Genomic DNA, 24,462 nt, shown 5'->3' on the forward strand with positions numbered 1-24,462 from the left:
GAGTTCAATAAACTCCCTAAGCTCTGTAAATAAATGGACTCCAGACACTGAAAAGGTGTACAATAAGAGCACTGATTTCTTCAGAGTTTATGAAACTTTTTTTGCTGATAGACTATATTTGAAAAAATCATTTTGCTGATGGTATTGCTTCAACTCTGTGAGCTGAAAGAAACTTTGTCTGGAGGTGGAAGGTGTTTAATTGCAGCACAGTTGGGTGAAGACAGTAGGGAGGAAATGACTAATGGTGACTGTCTGAATTCTAACTCCTCTCACAAATAAGACAGGAACCATCTTGAGGTCAGGTTTCGGCTGCAGGTTTTATTAGGACCAAGTCTCTTTCTCACTTATTCATTTCACTAATCTAAGAGGAATATCAAGGGAAACAGGTTTATTTTGTAGAGTGAACTGTCATAAAACCTCAATTGGAATGTCTTCAAATTTTTATAAAATGTCTGTCTTTGTTCCAGATTGAATATTGGTCATAAAATAGAGCTCAAACTTTAGACTCCTTTGGTATAATCTTCTGTGGTATAAAGTACAAGGAGCTAAAGGGAGATAAGAATGCCATAAAGAGATCTATTTTGTGGAATCTTTAAGGGCTGTTGGCATCTAGTGAACTGCCGATCTCCTTGGTGTGGGCATTTCTTCAATAATTGAACAAATGAAGTGTAGTAAACAAGGCAGCTTGCCGCACTTTAACAGCCTACATTTGTTTAGAACAGGCACAGTTCCTTCCCTTCACAGTTATAGTATGATTAAAAAATGTTTTTCCTGTTGCTTTAGTGCCTGCAATAATGGTTTTGTGATGAGACTATCAGGTTATAAACTCTGCACGTCAACGTGCTTAAGCTCTTGTTTTTGGATAATAGATGCATGTTTCTAAGTAGAAGAAGCACATTGATAAAACAAGCCCATACACAGATACTGCTGAAAAGGGCTCAAGCCCAAAAAAAAGTCGACTGCCTGTACTTTCTATGGATTCTGCGTGACCTGCTGTGTTTTTTCCAGCACTTTTGTGGACAGAAATGCCATTTGTCAGCTTGAAACTAAGATTATGCTGCCCTCTGCTGAGTAAATACAAGTCATGTACAGTATTTCTTTACAATGTGGAAGGTGGCCATTTGACTGATTCCAGAGCTCTGCAGCCTATTCTCTTGCAAGCGCCATTAACTCTCTGATTCTCTCATTGACCATCTACTCTAAAGGGGTGTTACAGCTGACAATTCACCAAATAATCACAGCATCCTTAAGAAATGGGAGAAGAGTGAAGTGCCCAGAAGAAATTCAAAGGGAGAAGATGCAAACTCCACATAGGTCGCACCAGAACTCAGAATCCAACCTGAATTGTTGGAGCTGTGAGGCAGCCATACGACCTATGTTGTTCTAAATGGAAAAGTAAAATCACTTTTTACCTGGAGAGTAAAATTAATAGAACTCAATTTTGATTGCCTTGATGTGTATATACGTCAAGGCAATCAAAATTTCTGAAACTTTTGTCTCTTACCTGGATTCCACTCAATTTTAATTGATCAAGTTGCTTGTGGTTGTCACCTAGATTAATTAGTAGGTAGTTGGCAAGTGACAAAACCCACAATTATTGCAACACAGAAAGTGCCTGACACATCAGCCTTCCACGAAGCAATCTTTCAGATGTATTGAACTTCCCGGAGAGCTCTCAATAGTATTTCTCATGACCATTTAATTCCTTCTGGCCTGACTAAAACTGCTTCCAACACCCTTCAGCGTTATCTGCATTGGGCATTGGCAATTGCTATGCCTTTTGCCCTTCAGTTTAAATGCATGTTCCTGGTCCTATGCTATTTGAACCAGTGGTTTGATGTACCTTTATCAAATCTCCCAACTTTTTGTTTTCAGGAAACAAAGCCCAGCTGACTCTTGCATTTGCATGATATTAAAGATGAATCGCAGGCAACATGTGAAATGAAATGCTAATTTCATGTGATTGACTCCACTGAATGCTATCTATTTCCTGCATTAAATTTAGTATGATTATCCTTTCAGTGGTTTGAAAAACACGGTAAAATTTTTGTATTTTTACATCTTAAAAAATATTTAAATTTTTAAATTTCTTCATGGCAGGTTTGAGAAGGGCAGAATTTACACGTATATTGGTGAAGTGATCGTTTCTGTCAACCCTTACCGTCCTATGAATATCTACGGGAAGGACACCATTGAACAATATAAAGGCCGGGAATTATATGAGAGACCACCTCACCTATTTGCTATTGCAGATGCAACATACAAAGCAATGAAAAGGAGGTCCAAAGACACCTGCATTGTTATATCAGGTAAGGTATGCTTAATTGAAGCAGAACTGTGAAAATGTATCCATTGGTATTTAAATAATTTGTCATTGTTTCGTACAGTATAACATAGTGGCACAGCAAGACTTTGCAAATCCACCCTTTTGCCTTTGAATCATCAATTATCTTGCATATTTCTTCAAAGTGAGGGAACTCCGGAGCAGCACTTGTTAACCTTTTCGTGAGCATAATTCAGTTGGCTAGTTGATAGCAAAGACTACTTTGGTTTTTGAATCTCTCAGCTGCACCTTACTGAATTATTTTTTCTTCTTTCTGTATTTCAGGGGAAAGTGGTGCTGGAAAGACAGAAGCAAGCAAATACATCATGCAGTTCATTGCAGCTATTACAAATCCCAGCCAAAGACAAGAAGTAGAAAGGTAGCAAATGATCAACTTGACGTGAATGGAATTTGAGTAATTTCTTTTCCTTTCATAAATGTGAAATATGCAGACTTCTGTCCTTGCCTCTCTCACTTGATAATTATTGCATTTATTAGATTTGTCAAGAATATCTCAGCTTGGTGTTTCTAGACATTTAAAAACATTAAGGCCCAGAAGCCATACTTCCATCTTTGGAAATAACCAGCTCCTCCGGTAAGCACCACCAGCAAGACTAGGCAATAACTTCCTGGCATTCTGATTCTTCTTGCCAACTTCTCTAGCTCTAATTTACATTCTTAACCAATTTAGGGACTGAGTCCATAATAGTAGTTTAGCAAGTCTCATAAATGATACTAAATGTGTTCCTTGCAACATATTTGTTTGGAATTCAATAACAGTTACTGCGTGAGCAGATTTCGTGGGTACTCACCAATATTGTATGGACAAGAGAGATGGAAAACAATCTGTACATTCTGTGGAACTATGTAGAAAAAGTGGATGGCGTAGCGGTTAGCACAACGCTGTTACCACACCAGTGATTGGGACCGGATTTGAAATCCCACACTGTCTGTAAGGAGTTTGTATGTTCTCCCTGTGTCTGTGTGGGTTTTTCCTGCAGGCTCCAATTTCCTCCCACCATTCAAAAACATACCAGAGACTGTAAGGTTAATTGGATAGCACGGGCTTGTGAACCGAAAGGACCTGTTACCATGCTTTATGTCTAAATTTAATTTAAAGATACATCGTCAAACCAAAATGTACACAGATACCCTTTAATAAAATCTGGAATGTACACTCTAATCATGTGTAAATTGTTTAATTGCAAATCTAAAACTGTGGAGTACAGGGGAAAATAAAGGAAAAAAAAAAGTGTCTTTGTCCCAAACATTATGGAGGCCCTGTAAGTCAGTAAAAGAATAATGCTAACAAAACCACCGGTAGAACAACTGAATCATAACTCAGGAATTTAAACTGATCATGAACAGGCAATGAAAATAACAGTTTTTGAACAACGTTCACTCGCAAATGTGATGCCTACAGACTTCCACCGATACACGATGGAACGTGGAAAGATAGTGTTTCGACTACCATGTATGCAATAGAAAATCAACTGCTTGAATTTGAAGCTTGATTGCCAGATCTGCAATCTCTTCTGACGTTCCATGTAGAAAATTTGGTGGTAATGGAATTTGTTTGACCACATTTGAAGCTACTGAAAAAAATAGCATCCACCAGTTATTCAAAGGTTAGCAGACTTCGGCTGCACCACTTCACTTGCTTTTGCAAGCTATCTTTAAAGATGGAATGACGATCTGGTTTCCTGTTAAGGTCTGAGAGAAATCACAATTTTGCAGATTGATTGCTTTTGCACTGCCAGCTATTCAAGATTGACTATTAACAGTGCAGAACATATAATATTACACGAAATAGCCATCTGCCTGATGTAAGCTATGATTCTCACATAACTTCTATCCAAGATAATATTTTCTGACGACCTTGGCCAGAATTTATTGTCATGAACAAGTCACAAAATTTGTTGTTTTGTGGCAGCGTCACGGGGCAAACGTTCATTATGAGCCACCTTACAAAAAAAAGTAAACAAAAATAATGCACAAAACATCAAAGTCAGGCAGTGTCTTTGGATCATTGAGGAATCAGATGGCAACAGGGAAGAAGCTGTCCTTGTGTCTTTAGGCACCTATACCTTTTCCCCGAGGGTAGCAGAGTGAACATGGCTTGGCCTGATGGGTCGTGGGGGTTCTTGAGGATAGAGGCTGCTTTTTTTTTAAAGACACCGCCTCATGTTGATGTCCTCGATGGAGTGAAGTCTGGTGCCTGTGATGTGGCTGGTTTTTTTTTTCTTGTCCTGACCATTGACACCTCCGTACCAGACAATGATGCAACCAGCCAGAATGCTCTCCACTGTACACCTGTGGAAGTTTCTGAGAGTCTTTGGTGACCTGCCAAATCTCCTCAAACGCCTAATTGAGAAACATTGCTCAGAGTGGAGTTCTGTGATTTTTATTTATATATGTAATTGTAATTTTAAAGCCATACAGTCACCTTGTGCCCAACATGTCTGATAGGATTACTGGGGAAAAAGTTGAGATATTTCTATCTAATACTGTACTTGGATATTGACAATGTTAGCTGAAGTCCATTACCTCAGCATGGCTGTTAAATATGGCAACTATATTTTGTCTTGTTGTTTGTTTTGGTAACCATGAAGAATACTGAACAAAGCTCAAGTCTGCTAATAAAAGTACATTCAAGTCCAGAACAGTTTAGTTAATGTGTTTGGAGAACACAACTTGTGAAGAAGTGGATTCCCCATCGTGCTGCACCATAATTACAGGATATATGAGCCAGCCAAGAGGTGCTCTTTCCTCTGACTTTACCTCCGAACTCATAGCTGTCAAAAAATACTCAAGTTCCCCCTATCTAACATATTTGCAGTATTGGGGCCCATTAGGGATATTGCTGAAAAGAAAGATTTTCAGTCTTGAAATAATCATCCACAACATTTTTATGCTAAAGACTTGGAAGGAAGCCATGCCTTCTATTGGGTCTATCCAACTCCTGAGGAACAGTTCCCTTAAATTCCATAATGCCTCTCCTCTTCCTGCATCCCAGCAGTGTAATCTCGTTCATATATTATCAGAAATTCTTTGTTTTTTTCATCACGTACCCCGAGATGATTTACAATAGGCAGTTCACCCACCATTATGTCTATTAGATGCGAGTTAAAACTGGAGAATACAGAGAAAACCTATATTGTCATGGGTAGAATGTGCATCTCCAGATATTTGAAATGGAAGCAGGAGGTGGTTATTCAACCCATTGATCCTGCTCTGTGATTTAATAAGGTCATCACTGATCTGCTCATGGACTCAGCTCCATCTACCTGCCTTTTCCCCATAACCCTTGATTTCTATGCTAAACAAAAATCTAAGTTATAAATATATTGTGAGGTAGCCTCACTGCTCCTGGTCAGAGTATTCTACAGATTCTCTACTCTTGGGAGTAGTAGTTTCTCCTCATCACCATCCTAATTCTATTCCCTCAAATCTTGAGGTTATGCCCCCTTGTTCTTGTTTCATCTATCAGTGGAAACAACTGACCTACTTCGATCTTGTTTATCCCTTCCATAATTTTGTGTTAAAATCCTGCGAGACCAGTCCCAGATGGCACAATCTCTCTTGGGCTAACCCCCTCATCTCTGGAATCAAGCTGATAAAACTCCTCTGCACCACCTCCAAAGCCAGTATATCATTTCTCATGTAAGACCACTCTGTACGCAGTACTCGAGGTGCAGCTCACTAGTACCCCGTACATTATAGCAGCTTCTCCCTGCTCTTAAGTTCAGTTCCTCTAGCAATGAAGATCTGATTTCAGGATCAAACCTGATTCTTTGGACCTGTGAGGCAGCCACATTAACTGCTATGACATTTCACCCGCCCTGGTGCCATTTAATTGCTGTATTTCAAGATAATTGAGCTGCTGCTTTTGATGGTCCTTCAATCAATCAGAATTGATGATGCTGCCATTTGTATTTTCTGCAAAAAAAATCTCTGTGGCATTGAGTTTCTCTGTAGCTCCCTCCAGTTTTTAAAAAAAACCAAATGAGTTGCTTTAAAAAGAAGCCTTCTATTTAATAAAAAGTAAATAACATTGAATCAAATTGGTCATAAATGACCCAAAAGTAGAGCATATTTTTATTTTAACACTGTATGTAACAGTACTTTGAGCTGAATTAAAATAAATAAGAGAGATTTATCCAGGTAAAACATCAATATTTGTCATTGTTTAAAGATTTGACTATCTACTGTGGTTCCAAAAGAAGTACATTTGCAAGTGTACCTATATAACTCAATGCTCAAAGAATAATAACGTGAAACATTTTATTCCTTTTGCAGGGTAAAGAACATGCTATTAAAATCAAATTGTGTATTGGAAGCCTTTGGAAACGCTAAGACCAACCGCAATGATAATTCTAGTCGATTTGGAAAATACATGGATATTAACTTTGATTTTAAAGGTGACCCTATAGGAGGCCACATCATTAACTATTTGCTGGAAAAAGTAAGAATTGTTATTGCCAATCGAATATGCTCTTGACTGGCTTGTTTTGGGGCAACCAGAAAAGAAGAATAAATGAAGTGAACCCAGTTCTCTTTGTATTATCAGGCTATCTCAAATTTTCCAAGGTCAATCCATTGCTCTTTGGGAATTTCAAAAAAAACTGCTGATGTTGTCGAAAGAAATAGAATTAACATTCAGGTCCAAGACCTTTCAACTGAATTACTCTGACCCATCTGAACGTTTAACAATTTCTCTATTGACCAATGCTGTCTGATCTTCTTCTCTGTCTTAATTCTATTTGCTTCATGCCCTCATTTGACAATTCTGCTTTATGAAAGTGAGTTTGGATGTAATGGCACAGATAGAGTCACAATATATTGAGATGCTGCCCACTGTGGTATAAGATTTTCACCATTAAAATTCTCTGTGGGTCAATTATTTATATGATGAAAGTATTTTAATTATACATTGTTGCCACCATTTCAGAAAGCTGATGGTTTAGAAATAGAGGCCATAAGGGAAATATTTTTCACCAGTTTAGAAAGTTGCCTTTTCTTGATATTTCACTACTGACGTGACTTCAAGAGGTTGCTTTCCACTATATCAGGGTGGACTTCCGCCAATTTTATGGAAAAGATTGACAAAGTTATTGTGTGCATGTGCATGATTGTAAATATAGAGATAGAAAACCTATTTAGAACTTCATGAAGAAATGAATAATTTACACTCATTGAATGTTTTGAGTTAAAGTGATTGCATATCTATCATCAACTTGTATGTTGTAAATCTTACTAAACTGTTGTTTTATCCAGGCACAGAATTGCTCGAAAAACTCAGACCGCATTCATAAGTAGAAATGGCCAATCGATGTTTTTGTTCTGAAACTTTTGTTGAGACTGAGAATACATAAAATTACATATATTAAGGGAAAAAGAAGCCGGGGGAAGGGGCCCACCGGGGATGAAAATATGGGACAAAAGACATGGAAGGTAGAGACACAGGTCGAGGGAGAAATCATTTGGATGAAAAAAAGTTAGAGGAAGGAAAAAATGCAAGATTAGATAAAGAAGAATTGGAAACATTTCAATCAGATGGGAGTGGGGTTACCTAAAATTAGAAAAATTGATGTTTGTGCAGTTAGGTTCAAGGCACCTTGGAGGAATGTGATGTGTTGTTCCTCGAGTTTACTTTCGGTCTTGCCCTGACAGTGGATGAGGCCAAGGACAGACATCATTGTGGGAATGGTTGGGGGCTTTAAAATGATTGGCTATGAGGAAATTCAAGTTTAACCCTACCATCAGGTTGTACGTGTTTGGCAAAGCGGTCACCCAATATGCTGTTGTAGAGAAAGCTACACCAAATGCAGTATATTAGGTTGGATGATATGCACGTAAAACTCTTCTTTTTTGGAAGCTCCGTTTGTGGTCTCTGATGGAAGTGAAGCAAGAGATGTTTCGCACTTTCTGCAGTTGCATCAGGAAATGACTCCGGGGGTGGAAGGATGGATGGGGAGGAGAGAGCGAACTAGGGAATCTCAAAGTGAGTTATCACTGCAAAAATTAAATAGAAGGAATCACTCTGAAACTGGTGGATGTTGTGTAAAATGCAGAGGCCAGTGGGGTGGAAAGTAAGGATGAGAGAGACTCTGCCCTTGTTATGCTGTGGTGGTGGGGGGGGGGGGTGGTGGCGGTGGGGGATAAGGGCAGAAGTATGAGAAATGTCTTTCCTCGGCTCCATCCATTGGCGAGCCCTAAATTAAACTTAAGGATCAATACAACATATTCCTGTTGGACAGCATAACGGCATGAACATTGATTTTCCAACCTCCATGCCGCCCCCCCAATAATTTCTCTCTCAACCTGTCTCTCCACCTCCCACACCTGCCCTTTTCTCTGTCACCTTTGGACTCCTCTCACAGCTTTTGTTCTCCATTTATAGGTATTTTTTTTTCCTATTCTGTTTTAGTCTTGATAATGGATTCAGACCCAAAAGATTGACCATTTCTGTTTGACCTGCCGAGTTCTTCCAGCAATTCTTTTTTTGGCTCAGGATTTCCAGCAGTTGTAGCTTTGTTGCTTTATCTAAAGTCTGTAATTATTCTTTTTTATTCATAGTCCAGAGTAATTGTGCAACAGAGAGGAGAGAGAAGCTTTCACTCCTTTTATCAGGTTAGTGTGAATAAATCATTGCTTTATACGCCAATTAGAATGTTCAGGACCTTGTGTGCAGTTGATAGATGGAGAAACCCTCCATCCATGTAGATTTGGGCTCATAGTTAAATAATATCCATTCATTTCTCAACCTAACCATCTCTCACCTGGAATTAGTTGCCCCAAAATGTGGTGTTCTTTTATTTCTATTTCTTCCTCTCCTTTTCATGCCCCAAAATACATTAAGTGCAGCACTAATTGTCCCATGGAACTGGTGGCATATTAATAACTTGATTACTCATCCATTCTTCATGTGTTAAACTTGCTTTGTGAATGCATAAATGGATCTCAGTAGAGTCCAGTCCACTTTGTGTATTCTTCAAAGGTCCTTTTTGTGCAGAAGTCCTCAGGCACAAAGAGGAGCAAACTTTTATTTACATTTTCACTTTCATACCCTTGATAAATTCCAAAGCACAGTACCTTCAGTGTAGTGATGAGACTTCTGCAGTGGAAAAAACACAGTTGTTTTATTCACAGTTAAATCCCAATGGCAAAAATGATGACGATCTCAATAGTTGAATGATAAAAAGTCAAACTTTACACTGATTAAAAACTTGCTTTTCCTTAAAATCGTTCTACATGATCTTTTACCTGAGAAGTCAAACAAGTACTTGGTTTAATGTATCATCCAATGGATTGTTAATGATCATAAGTAGGAGTCCTAATTCATTACTTCCTAACTGGAAGGTGATGAAGCCATTTGGACTCCAGATGTACTGTGGGGGTGAGACTCAACATGGACCTGGAAGCAAATCCTGGAATCTTTGGATTCAAATCACTAGTCAGTTTTGAGCATTTTTATTTGCAAATGTAGATTTCCCATCGTTGGCTAACGTTCCAACAAAATATTACATCAAAGCTTCATTTAGATTGTGTGAGATCCACACTAATATTGCTGGTGATAAAATTAACTAGTAGAAGCCTCAGAATTTCCTTGCTGATCAGCTACCTGGAATCAGTCAAAAGGTGAGGAATATCAACTTTAAAGAATTCACTAAATTTAGTTTTGTCGTAAAACTGAGGCATTGAAGGATCTCAACTTGAGTCTCCAGCGCAGTGAGACAGCAGCTCTATTAGCTGTGCCATTGGATGACAATGCGCCACAGAATAGATTTTTCGATCATATTACTGCAGCTTGCATATTTTGATTTGAAAATTATGTATTTACGTTTTAGTTACTTCTGGGAGGACCTGAAAAGTTGCTGCGGTCTTTGTACATTGAGAAAAACGCTGCTGCCTACAACTTCATCAAAAGTGGAGGAGTGGTGAAGGTGAGAAACAGGAGAAATTATTCAGTCAAAACACGATGCAGGAGAAACTCAGCAGATTAAACAGTGGACTTTGCGTGGCAAAGATAAAAGCTACATAACCAATGTTTCGGGATTGAGCCCTTTGTCGAGGTTTGGGAAAACGTGCACAGGCGCCCAAACAAAAGGGTGGGGGAAGAGGGGGAGGAGCACGGACACAAACGCAGGAGGTCATAGGTGGATAAGGGAGGGAGAGCACACCAGCAAGCAGGGGGAGGAGGGATGGTTCTGTGAATGGAGAGCTAAGGGAAAAAAGAGAAATGGAGAGTAGGCTAGCAGAAATTAGAGATGTCAATGTTAATGCCATCTGATTGGAGAATACCCAGATGGAAAATCAAGTGTTGTTCCTCCATTTTACGGGTGATCTTGGATGGAGAGGACATGAGTATGGGAGTGGAATGCAGAAATGAAATGGTTGGCCACTGGGAGATCCTTGTCACTGATGTGGGCAATGTGAAGGTGCTCAGCAAGCCAATGCCCCAATCTGCACGCAGACTCTCTAACGTGGAGAAGACCACAAAGGGAGCACCGGATGCAGTAGTGGACTCCTGCAGATACACAATTGAATTATCCAATGATGCAACCTGTTTTCTTGGCCTTCTCAACATGGAACAACTGAACAAAATGAGTAGAGAGGGATGTAAAATGAAAACATTCTCCATCTATGATCAGAAATTTGCAGTCTGTTTCTCTTTCTAACAATGTAATTAGTCTTCAGACTGCATGGCATTTGGGGTATTTGTGGGAGAGGGTGCATGCTTTAATAGCGTGAAAACTCCTAGAAAGGAGCATTCAGGGGAAAATATAACAGGATGGTTTTACAATTGAACATAATCACATGAAAGTGCTTAACTACTGGCATACAAGTCTGCCCATGGGGAGTTGCAATTGAAGTCAGATTTGTACTTCAAGGAAACAAGCCTTTGGCCCACCATCAACACTGCCCAAGGAACACCCAGCTGTGTGAATCTAATTTTTATTCTCTTCACATTCCCATAAACTCCCTGCAGATTCTACCACATACAATGGGTTAATTTAAGATTTCCAATTAGCCTATAAAGCCACACTTTTTTTTTTGGAATGCAGGAGGAAGCAGAATACCCACACGGTCAGTACAAATTAAACACAGACAGCCCTGGAGATCAGGATTGAATCCAGTCTGCTAGAGTCATGAAGTTGTCACACTGTTTGCTGCTGCACTGTACCCCACCCCAGAAAAAAACCAAACTGGGATCTCACTAATTTTCTACTGATCCAGTATAATAGAGACGGCTCTTGTTACAATCCCAGTTTAGATCTGGAAATACGTTGGAGTCTTCATAGTCTTTCAGGAATAATCTACTTTCACAAATGGATTTTGTTTAAAGAATCCAAAGATTTAAACGTGGGAAAAATGGCTGGAAAAGGTTGGATGAAATGTCCAGCTTTCTTTGGCTTGGCTTCGCAGAAGAAGATTCATAGAGGGGTATGTCCACGTCTGCTGCAGGCTCGTTGGTGACTGACAAGTCGGATGCGGGACAGGCAGGCAGTTGCAGCGGTTGCAGGGGAAAATTGGTTGGTTGGGGTTGGGTGTTGGGTTTTTCCTCCTTTGTCTTTTGTCAGTGAGGTGGGCTCTGTGGTCTTCTTCAAAGGAGGTTGCTGCCCGCCGAACTGTGAGGCGCCAAGATGCACGGTTGGAGGCGATATCAGCCCACTGGCGGTGGTCAATGTGGCAGGCACCAATCGATTTCTTTAAGCAGTCCTTGTACCTCTTCTTTGGTGCACCTCTGTCTTGGTGGCCAGTGGAGAGCTCGCCATATAACACGATCTTGGGAAGGCGATGGTCCTCCATTCTGGAGATGTGTCCAGCTTTACTGAAATATATATAGATATAGATATAGATATATATCTATAGATATAGATATATATAGATATAGAGATATAGATATATATATATATATAGATATATATATAGTGTCCTCCATGATGTTTGGAGCAAAGACTTTTTTTCCCCCTCTCTTTGCCCCAGGGCTCCACAGTTCTAAATTTGTAATCCAACAATTCACGTGATTAAAGTGCATCTTCCAAATTTTAATTCAAGGGTATTTGTGTACATCTTGGTTTGACCATGTAGAAATTACAACACTTTTTATGCATAGTCCCCTCATTTAAATTTAAAACTGTGTTGCATCGAGGCAAATAAAGGAGGAAAAAAAAAACCCATGCCTTAGTCCCAAACATTCTGGAGGACACTAAGGCTGGGCTATGCATCAAATCAAATTTGCTTTTGTTGAGTTGTGATAAAATGGTTTGATTAACTTGTCTTTATTTTTTTTACAGTCTGCTATCAATGACACTGCTCACTTCAACCTTGTTGCTGATGCTATGAAGGTGATTGGGTTCACAGCCGATGAAATTCAGACCGTTTACAAAATCATCGCTACTATTCTGCACTTGGTAGGTCCACTTTTTCTTTTGGTTCATGGATGATATCGCTACTATTCTGCACTTGGTAGGTCCACTTTTTCTTTTGGTTCGTGCAATGATGCCAGCCCACATATTTATTAATTCATCTCTTATCTGTAGCACATAATGTGGACAAACATATCCACGTGGATTCGTGCTGATTTTGAAGGAAAGTGGTGTACAGAGAGAATATTTTTTTTAAAGTAAGCGTTCAACAGTCTTATTTGAGTTAGTATTTATGATCATGTTAAAACTTGCTTTGAGTATTTTGTCTATACAAATAAATAAATATTGTTTCATTAATATGAGGGTCTCAGATGGTTAGTGTGAGCAGTTCCTTTAGTTGTTCGGCATTCTCACTATCCATGGGAAGAAGTTGTTTCTCAGCCTAGTGGTGTTGGCTCTGATCCTCCTTTATCTCTTCCCTGATGGGGGCAGCTGAAAGATGCTGTGTGCAGGGTAGATGGGATCCTCAGTGATTTTTGCTTGCCCTCTACAAACAATAATCCCAGTAGATCATGACTATGGGGTGAGGGAGACTCGTGATTCTCTCTGCCACACTTCTAGTCCTATGGATTCTCCTTCAAAACAACAAGGTGTAAGGATACTCATTTAGATGAATTGGCTAAGCCTCTTTAGCTGTAGTTTTCATCTGTTTTATCTCTCTCCCCTCAATAAAAAGGCTCCTCAAATGCAAGTCAAACCAATCTTTTGCTCATCTCCCTCTAACTTTAATGCAATATTGTGCTTGTTCACTAAGGGTTGCAGTTAGTAAAATTAATTTATGTACCATCTTTAACAAAAATACAAGTTTCTGTATTTCACCAAGTACTGAATAGTTATGTTCAAGTAAATGTATCTATTATGCAATAAAATTACTTGCTGTAGTATTCTAATGTCGTTGTGGCTGTGGATGTGTTTTTGTGTTTAATTTTCAGAAGATTTTATTTAAATTTACTGAATATTATTTTAAAAATTATAGAATTCTTGACGACTTTGGCAGAAGTCAGCTTTGCTTTGTGTGTAAATCTGCCAGTCGATTTTGGGGGCGGGTCCTTTTCATGGCTGAACATCACATGACTCAAAGGTGTAGGGTGAGTGAGGGTGACTTTCAACATTCAGATTTCGATTTATTGTCAGGGTACATACAGCCATTAGGTTCTTTTACTTGCAGCCGAGGCAGAATTACCACATACCTCAACGTTCAACATGTAAACAAATAAAGAAATGTGAACAAATGCAATACAGAGAGAGAGAAAAAATCAATAAAGTGCAAAATTAAATTTCTAAATGAGTCCCCGATTGAGTTTGTGGTTGAGGAGTCTGATGGTGGAGGGGGAGCAGCTGTTCCTGAACCTGGTGGTGTGAGTCTTGTGGCACCTAGACCTCTTTCCTGGTGGTAGCACAGAGAGCAGAGTGTGTACTGGGTCTGGACCAGATGAATACAAATGGATGGGGATCATGAAACTGGACAGGTCCATTGAGATCCATCCCAAGATTTTTCTCTCAATATCTCATCTTTGAGAAGAGAATTCCTGTATTGAAAGCGAGAGTGATGGGAACCCACTTGGAGCAGATTAATAAAGTGTAGGAACACAGAGAAGTGATGAAAGTTGACTCACTCTGAATTAAACAAGAAAGAAATAGGATTTGCTAAGCTAACTGGAAGAGAAGGAAGTCTATACAATAGGAATGGTAAAAAATAAATGAAGGGAACTAAAGAATGACTTGTTTGTTTAGCAACAAATTCACTGTTTCTATTTGAAGCAAAATCATCCAGAGGGACCAGAAATCTTAACGATTACTGAGGCATGACCATTGCAAAATTTGGATTAAAATATCCTGCCTCTGTGTTATGTAATTCTGAGGGAGCAGGCCAGATAAATAAATGGGTCATGAGGAGAGAAACACAAGGATTTGGTAGAATCGCCTTTGTGATTCCAATTGATAAAGGGTCTAGAGATAATGCACTACCACCTAGTGGTCAAATGTGTGAATAATGATTCTGATTCCCAGGGGTTGAGCAGAAAACAAACTTAAGCTATTTTCAGGAATTATTTTCACTCCATAATCATAGACAGTAGAAGGTGTTAATTTTTTTTAAAAACTGTTTAAAATTTTATAAATCTATAATGTACCCAAAGTGAAACAGGGGTTAACTGAATACAATAAACATTTTCAGACACAAAGCAGCATTACAATATTATGTCGCATTCCTCAAGTGTGAAACAGTCGTGTCACTTGTTTTCTGATATTTTATTTCTGTGCATTGGTGATCTGGGATTTCCAGACCACTTGCCTATCAAATCTGCATTTCAATTTCACACATCATCCAGCAGCAACTTTTTCAATGTAACTTGATTCAAAACTTGTTGCATAGTACAATCTTTTCTAGACTTTAATGGCAGGATCAGACCAATCTCTGCCCAAGCAAATGCTGAAAAATATTATGATAGCTACTTAACCCATGCCTTGGGCTAAGACAACCATCGGTCTCTCTTGGCATACAGGACAATTAAAGCAAAAATAAAACTGAATAACTTTTAAACATTAATCTTAGTATATAAAACATAGGAAATAATTTTTTTTAAATGTAATTAAATTCTCTCCATTCAAATGCATTTTCTGAATGCTAACCTGGCACAAATTAAACAGCAGATTCCCTTGGTTAGGTGTTGGGAAATTGCAGGGAATTGACTTGGACAAGAATTTCAAATAGTTAGTTCTGCGTTATTTTTCAGGGATATCCAGCCCAAAATTAATGGATGTACTACATTTATTTAATCTCATCGGATGGATTGATAAATAACCTTTGGGTTGTTTGCACAATTTTATCAGAGTTTGTTCAATAATTTGTTTCCACTTTATATTTGATGCCTTTGATTCCACGTTCCTCGTGCTTACGAGATGAAAATCTGTCTCAGATATCAAATTAACCTCAGAGTCTGATGATTTGTTTCAACTGGTCAGATAAGTCATTCCTGCTTCACTGAAGAAGTGACTGAATTGTTGCTATTCCTCTCATTTCTGGCCCACATTCAGTTCCAGAATGTGGATTATTCTCAATGTTTGCACGGAGTGAGTATTACAATGCCAACTTATTAATTTCACTCACCATTCGAGCACGTTTAAACAAAATAACCTTTGGCAAAAGGGTGGGCATCCATTCACATTTGCATTTAATGGAAATTTGATAGAAATGTAAGATTGAATGAAATACCACAGTAAGCAATCTCACCTACGTGGGGGATATGTTGCAGCAAACCCATCGCAAGTCAAAAAAACTATGTTGAAAAAGAATAAAGGTATACCTTGTTTAACACCGACAGTGATGTATCAATCTCCACACTGATCCCTCTGCCCCACTCTCTCCCCCACAGCCCTTAATTATTCCCAACACTGCTCCACTCGCCCCTGACAGCATTGTATCAGTCCCCATGCTGATCTTGCTGCTCCACTCTCTCCCAACAGTGCTGTGTCAGTCCCCACACTGATCACGATGCCCCGCTCGCACCCGACAGCACTGTTATCAGTCCCCACACTGATCCCACTGCCCCGCTCTCTCCCCACTGCTCTATATCAGTCCCTGCAAGCTTTCTGATGAACTAAAAGATTGACAAAGCTTTCTGATGAACTAAAAGATTGACAAAGGAGGCTACAAAGAATTCACATTAGAGGAATTATCAACGTTTATTGGAAAAAAAATCAACGATACTTGTGATGACCTTACTTTAATGTATTACATGAAAGTAAATAATGACAACCATGTTATTGAGCCATTGTATCTTCAAAAAATCGTAAGTTAGACCATCGCAAGTTGGGAGCATCTGTAGTTGTATCTGCTCTTATTCAAAGCAATCGGTTAATTCCTTTTAAATTGCTTTTCTCCATATGATACCTGTAGACTAGTCAGCGAGTACTCAGTGGGCTGAAGACTTAAATGGCTGCATTTCCAGCAGCACTGAAGAAGCTTAATTCCATCCAAGTCAAAGCAGCCTGATTTATTAGCCACATTCACCACCTTAAATATTCATTCCCTCCACCATTGATGAAGTCTGGTTTCTACAAAATGCTAAAACAGTTTCTCACCAAGATTACTTGGATAGCACCAATGATAGACCGAGGAAAACAAGTTTAAGGAAAGTCTTTCAAATCATGAAGGACATGGGTGACGGTCTGTTTCCTGGAGTAGGAGAATCTTGAGATGAGATGATATGATATAGCTATAAGTTGAGGAGATGAGATTTAGGAAGGATGAGGCGGGCATATAGAGTGAGCTGACAGACAAATGGGTAAGTGGCAGGTTGGTTAGCTTCCTTTAAGAAACAAAAACACAATGTTGAAGAAACTTAGCAGGTTACCTTTTCACTCAGCAGTGCCTGAGGGGCACTAAAATTGTTGGTTTGGTGGAGACTGAGGAAGGTCAATTGTCTTTGTGCCAGGATAGGGAAGTTTAAAACTAAATGTCATAGATTTAAGATGGAAGGAGAAAGCTTTAAAATGAACCTGAGGAGCATCTTTATCACTTAGAGATAAGTTTGTGGAGCCCGTTGCTGGAACATTTAAAAGGCATGGGTTGGAAAGGTTGAGATGGATATTGGCCAAATGAAGACAAATGGGACAGTTTAGTTCGACAAGCTGGTCAGCATGGAGAAGGTTGCGCCAAGGAACCTTTTTCGATTATTACTTCAACCACAGTGTCTGCGTACTTTTGTGTTTTACTTCCTTTAAGAAACACTTGGATAATTACATGGATGGGTGAGGCTTGGAGGGAAATGGGGCTAATGCAGGAAAGTGGGACTAAAGCAGACTGGCATGTTGTTCGGCGAGGACAAGCTGGGCCTGAGGGGCCTTTTCCATGCTGTATGACAACGATTATTAAGGGCAGGGTGCTGGACATTAGAAAGGCCTTTGATCAGGTTATGCTTGGTTGGCTCGTCCAGAAGTTTTATCACATAGAATACAAGATGAACCCACCAAATGGATTCAAAATTGGCTTGGTGGAAGGAGTCAGAGGTTGGTAGTGGAGGAGGTTTTTTTCTGATTGGAGGACGGTGACCAGGGGTGTGCTGCAATTAATAATTTAGATGACAGTCGAGTTAACATGGTACGTTTGTGTCTGGCACTAAAATTGTTGGTTTGGTGGAGACTGAGGAAGGTCAATTGTCTTTGTGCCAGGATAGGGAAGTTTAAAACTAAATGTCATAGATTTAAGATGGAAGGAGAAAGCTTTAAAATGAACCTGAGGAGCATCTTTATCACTTAGAGATAAGTTTGTGGAGCCCGTTGCTGGAACATTTAAAAGGCATGGGTTGGAAAGGTTGAGATGGATATTGGCCAAATGAAAACAAATGGGACAGTTTAGTTCGACAAGCTGGTCAGCATGGAGAAGGTTGCGCCAAGGAGCCTTTTTCGATTATTAAAACTGGCAATTAACTATTCTTTTGTTCCTTCGCTGGGTCGAATCTTTAGATTTCCTCAATAAAGTGCGATGGTTGTACCTGCGGAAGCCCCTGCAGCAATGGTGGCCTTGATGGCACTGCTTGCATTCCAAAAAAATTAATGAAAAAAAAACATTTGGGTATCCTTGAAACAATGTGGTTGAAGGCAAAGCAAACTGTTTCTTTTATTACTGACTGGCATTGAGTTCAAGGAGAGAGTTTTAGAAATCAGTGAAAGGTCAGGCAAAGTGATTTATTTTTGACCAGCATTGAAAGAACTTCCATAATTGTCAGTAGGATCTTCCTGTGTGAAGGACTGGAGTTGATTTTCCTTCCATCACAACAGTTTACACTTCAGAAACAAAACATTCAATTTTACAGTAAGTTGGAACATTTGAATTTGTTTATAAGGCGGTTGATAAGTGTTTTCCTTTACCTGTCCATATGGAGAGATCTGCCTCCAAAACTGGAACCTACTTCATGAAGATGCATTGGGAATCACCAGGAAGGTGTTCTGTCAAATTAACAAAAATCTTTGCACAAATTGTGAGAGGAGGAAGAACAGCTTGTTCTGTGTGTCATTTAGAAGCTGTTGTACAAGGCTTTGACGTCAGTGCTCCATAACTCAAGGAACGCACACTTCACGGGTCTGTTTCTTTCTGAATCAGTGCCTTAAGTCATGCACCACACCAGCTAGTTATAGAAACAAGCCACAAGGATGCGAGAAATGTACATCTCAAGTCTACCCTCTTACGATGAAATGTTCAATAAGGTTCAAAATTGAATGCTGCCTGTGGAATCAAATCTGGCTGGCTGAGTCCCTCCATGTCCTGTCCCATAGGCGGGATAGACTGAGCAGAGGCAGTCATCTATAGTTTGGAGGGAAGTCCTCAATATTGTCTTTGAATTCCTATTAAACCTCATGACATCTGGATAAGTTTGGACAAGAAACCTTCTGCTTATTACCACCTGCTGTTCTCCGTTGGCTGATGAGTCAACATAACTCCGTGTAGAACATCACTTGGAGCAAGTACTAAAAGTGACAAGGGGCCAGTGTAGCTTTTGTGGGGGGAGGGGGGAACTGCACCATCCATCACCAAGACTGGCTTGGGTAACACCACTACTGTCTGAGCTGGCCGAGGGCTAAAAGGACGACGCTGCTAGACTCTGACCAGGCAATAAGGGAACCATTAAGAGGAAAAACCTACTTGATTGCCAATACTCTCTAATGACAACATTGGCGGGAATGTCCATTGCACAGCCCTTGTGGGGATGAAATCCAGGCTGTAGAATGAAAATGCATTTTGTGTTGGGTGGTGCTTTCACCACGCTAAATGTGAACAGATCAAGCAACTTGGGGCTGGCACCCAGGCGGTGTGGAGCCGTATGAAGAAGCAACAGAAACTGACTTGTTCTTGACTGCAACTTCTGCCTGGCATATTGCTCACTTGGACCATTATCATTACCAAACCAGAGGATCGACAAAGAGCACAGGAGGGCATTCCAGGAACAGCACTGGGAATACTTCATATTGAGGGATCAACCTGGTAAAACTACAAGACAGGGCTACAGGCATGCTAAACGTCACGAAGGGAGGAAGGTTTAGGGGAGACATCAGGGATAAGTTTTTACAAAGTTGAGGGTGCCTGGGAAGCTTGCCAAAGGCAGTGGTGAAAGCTGGAACAGTAAGGGTATTTAAGAGATTCTTAAACAGAAAGAAAAATAGAGGGTCAAGAAGTAGGGTTTTGTTTATTTTGGTAGGTATATGTTGGTCGTGGGCTGACGGGCCTGTACACGGCTGTAATGTAAAATAGCATGCAATTGACATAGTTAAGCAACCTCACAAACAACAATCCTGCTACATTAAGTCGTGAATGGTGGTGGACAAATCAAAAACTAACTGGAGGAGAATGCTCCACGAACGTCCCCATTCTCGACAATGGGGAAGCCCAGCACACGAACAAACAAACTAAGCTAATGCTTTTGTAAGAATCTTCAGCCAGAGTTCTGAGTGCACTGTCCATCTTGGTCTCGTCTAGTTGTCCCAAGAGTGATGAATGTCAATCATCAGCTGGTTCAATTCACTCCACTGGATGTACAGAAATGTCTAAAGGCGTAGGATAAAATGACAACTCTGGTTCCTGACAACAGTACTAAAAATTTGTACTCCAGACCATGCTGTACCCTTGGCCAAGCTGTTTCTGTACTTCAGTGATGCGAACATCTTTCTGACAAGGTGGAAACTTGCCCAGGTGTGTTCTGTTCACAAGAAGCAGAACAAATCAAACTGGCAAAATGCTACTCCGTTAGTCTATTGAGCAGCACGTGGCACCAACCCAGAAGCTAGGTTCAGGTTCCACCAAAGTCTCTTGGCTCCTGACTTCACTACAGCCATGGTCCAAACGTGGACAAAAAAGCTGAAATCCAGAGGTGAAGTGAAAGTTCATGCACTTGACATCAAGGAAGGCATCATTTTTCGTTAAAATGGAATCATTGGGAGATCAGAGAAACCCTCAGGTGGTTGCAATCATATCTAGCACAAAGAAAGATGATGTGGTGGTTGGAGGTTTGTCATCACACCCACAGGATATCTCCACAAGAATTTCTCAGTGTAGTGTCCTAGCCCAATAACAGGAATAAGTTCACTGATGGAACAACGATTAGCACCTCGTCACATGAAGCCAGCTGCACTCAAATGCAGCAAGACCTGAGACAATATCCATGTCTGGGTGGATCAGTGGTAAGCAGTGCGAACAAAAGTGCCAGGCAATGACCAAATCCTACAAGAGAATATCCAGCTATCAGCCCCTTCCATTTAAAGACATTCTTAGAACTGTATCCCCCTCTATGAACATCCTGGGCATTATCATAGATCAGAAACCAAACTGGAGGAGCCTTGTACTCAATTTGGTTACAAGAGCAGATCAGCAGCGAGGAATCCTGTGGCAAGTAAATCGCCTCCTAATTCCCCAAAGCCTGTTCACCATCAACAAGGAATAAGTGATGGATGTGATGGGATACTCTTTGCTTACCTTGAGCTTCAACAATATTTAAGACCTACAGGACCAAGCAGGATGCTATATTGGCACCCAATCGTTTACCCTAGCCCTGACGCACAGTAGCAGCAGTTTATACTGTCTGAAGGATGCACTGCAGAGCTCACTAGCATGAGGCGCCTCCTTCCAAACTCCACCAGATGGAAGGACAAGGATGTTGCAAAAGGATGGAAAATCCACCACCTGGAAGTTGCCCTCCCAGCCATTTTCCATCCTGACTTGGAAATGTGTTACTTCACCATCGGTTGGTGAAACTCCCCAAAAATCTGTTGTTTGAATTAGATGAGTTTCCTCATGCACTTCTGCTATTCATTAAATTAAAGAGCAATTTACATGACAAGAAGTAAGAACTTGTAACTATTTGCTCAGTACGATTACTAAAGAAATAGATTGACACTGAGGTTGAAGATCAATAATGTCTTTGAAGGCCAGATCAGACATACAGGGCCAACGTTTCCATTTTATTTGTATTCTTTCACAAGCTAACACAGGCAAGAAAAAAAATTCTGTGATTCTTCATGGTAAGCAGATAGCAGTGACATAAACGCTGAAAGGTAATTTGGAGAGATCTGGTTCTGAGAAGTAATTTTGCACTTGTTTTCAGGTGTTGGTTTTCCTGAGTATTTCAAGCAATTTTAGTGATTGCTGTAGATATTCTGATTTTTGCAATGAACAGAAGGCTATTATATAGAGCGTTTAATTTCCACACACCCGCTGCTTAATATAATGCCTTTGAGTCATTTCTTGGCTTTAACCGTGTAATTGGATAATTTGGAAATTTTTTAAATGTTTGATCCCTGAGCTTGGTTTTACATTTCATGGCTCGACCATCTTCAAGATTTATAATTTTTATCCCCACGATATTGCTGCTATTTCTCGGTCACGGAAGCTGATCCCTCATGCAGCATCTGTTCACAATTCCAGGAGGACTACATTCTGTTTACAGCAAGTAACATTTATCTAAGTGGCCATTCTACTGGTATTCATATTTTCTGAAAGATTTCATGAGACGAAACGTAAGCAGCGTATGAAGGTATCTTTGCGTGCGGAAGTTTGATATGATATCGGAAACTTTGACAAACATACAGATGTATAATGGAAAGTGTGCTTTCTGGCTACATTATGACCTGCTATAGAGGCACCGATACCCTTGAGCGGAAAGCCCTGCAAGGAGTAGTGGACGCAGCCCAGTGCATCCCAGACAAAACTCTCCCCACTGTCTAAAGCGTCTATATGAAATGCTGCCGTTTGAGAACAGCGGCAATCATCAAGGATCCACACCACCCAAGACACTGTCTGTTCTCGCTGCAATCATCAGGAAAGGTATAGGTATCACAAGACTCATACCATCATGCTCAGTAACAGTTGCTACCCCTCCACCATCATGCTCAGTTGCTACCCCTCCACCATCAAGCACCTCAACAGCAAACTCAATCACTCATTTAAGGACCTCGAATTTCATGACTTGTTTATGACAATACATTCTGATTCTGACGTTGCACATCACTTATGACTGATTTTTTTTCTCTGTATTGCACAGTCTGTTTGTTTACATTTCTCCTTTGTACACACGTCTTTTCTTGAATATGGTTTTTTGCACTACCAATAAGGAGAAATTCTGCCTGACCCGCAGGAAAAAAAAATCTCAGGGTTTTATTAATGTCAAGTATGGAATTTGACAATAAATATGAACTTTGATTAACTTTGATTTCATACCAAACCCTCATAACTTGTCTATTTTTCTTCAAATTCTGCTGCCTTAGTCGGTATTACTAAGATTCTTAAATGTTCAGCCGTTTTTCCTTTTGATTTCAATTAGTTGAAATAAAGTATTTGGATTATTTGCTTTTCAATAGCCCTTCTACTTCAAACAAGGCTTCTGTGATTTCTGTTTTCATTATGTGTCTGCCTGTCCAGCATCGGACTTGTCAGCCACAAACGAGCCTGCAGCTGTCGTGGACATTACCCCTCCATAAATCTTCGTCCGCGAAGCCAAGCCAGAGAGAGAGAGAGAGAGAGAAAGATGTTCTAATATAATGTATTTGTTTTTAATTTCTTTTTAAAATATTTTTATTAATTTGATTGAGAAATATTACATGTATACATTGATCAGATATTAATTAATTATATAGCTTTTATATAATACAATACAGAATATGATCACATATCCATTATACATTGTCTTATATAATTCTCAAAAAAAGTGAAATATCCTTGAGAATTGCACCTCGTATTCTAATACTGAGATGTACATTATGATTATCTAAATAGACCAATCTCTTCTAGTTATAAAAAAAATGAGGTCAAAAGAAAACACACCCATTCTAATCCAACCCCTCCCACTAAACAAAGTCACCAGCAAATAAATTGTAAAGAATCAAGTCTTGGCTCTCGAACATCAGATAGAAACCCACTAGAGCTCCCCTGCCTAAGTAATCAAATTATGATCATGGTCCATGAATGGGCCCCATGTCTTGTCAAATTCACCCTTGATCTCTTTAACATTAGATCTAATTTTCTCCAAACTCAAGCAAGACACTAGATCCCGTAACCATTGCATGTGAGTCAGTCCTCTGCTGTCTTTCCATCTTATCCAAATTGCTCATTTGGCCAGTATTGAGGTAAAGGCTACTATTCTTTTGAGTTAAGTTCAAGGAAATCTGCTTTTCTTGAGAATAACCAAACAAAGCAATAAAGGATATGGTTCTAATTTAATCCTAAGAATCTGTGATAGAGTTTTAAAGAATTGTTCCCAATATTCTTGTAGTTCTGGACGTATTTGTTTTTAAAACTAGGGAAATTTGAAATTTTCAATGGATGGGGATTCCACTCTCATTGAGAGCAGTAAGTTGGTATCAGTGATTGCAGAGCTGCTCTCGACAAAGACTGATGCAGTAGAAAAGGCCTTGTTGTATCGTACTGTTGCTACAGGACGTGATGTGATTGACAAGCAACACACAGATCAGGAAGCCAGCTACGGACGGGATGCATTCGCCAAGGTAATGTAAGCCTTTCTTACAATAAGGATTTGAAAATTGTTTGTAACACCTAATGATTGTCTCTTTGCTAGAAGTATGCAACATTTTATTTGTTCCTTCAACGATGTTGAATAGCTGTGTAGAAGATCCTCAGTGAGTACATGCCAACTATTTCCATCCCATTATCCATGAAAACTTGTATTAATATAACATCTATGTGATAATATGCTTAAAGGG

At 39.7% G+C, this 24,462-nt stretch overlaps 1 protein-coding gene across 9 annotated transcripts in view; it reads left to right on the top strand.

The window, feature by feature from the left end:
• The window catches only part of LOC138746709 (unconventional myosin-Id-like), a 303,031-nt gene that overhangs the window by 36,704 nt on the left and 241,865 nt on the right, over positions 1-24,462 (top strand). For all 9 annotated transcript variants that reach the window (XR_011347053.1, XR_011347055.1, XM_069905032.1 and 6 more), the window contains exons 2-8: positions 2,101-2,309; positions 2,609-2,702; positions 6,623-6,788; positions 8,903-8,956; positions 10,174-10,269; positions 12,625-12,741; positions 24,043-24,246. Coding sequence is in view for 7 of the 9 variants with exons in the window: in XM_069905032.1 (XP_069761133.1) it covers positions 2,101-2,309; positions 2,609-2,702; positions 6,623-6,788; positions 8,903-8,956; positions 10,174-10,269; positions 12,625-12,741; positions 24,043-24,246 (940 nt within the window). In the remaining 2 variants the exon portion in view is untranslated. The remainder of the gene's footprint in view (positions 1-2,100; positions 2,310-2,608; positions 2,703-6,622; positions 6,789-8,902; positions 8,957-10,173; positions 10,270-12,624; positions 12,742-24,042; positions 24,247-24,462) is intronic.

The sequence above is a fragment of the Narcine bancroftii genome, chromosome 12 (genome assembly GCF_036971445.1).
Source record: "Narcine bancroftii isolate sNarBan1 chromosome 12, sNarBan1.hap1, whole genome shotgun sequence".
In the NCBI taxonomy this organism is placed as follows: Eukaryota; Metazoa; Chordata; class Chondrichthyes; order Torpediniformes; family Narcinidae; genus Narcine; species Narcine bancroftii.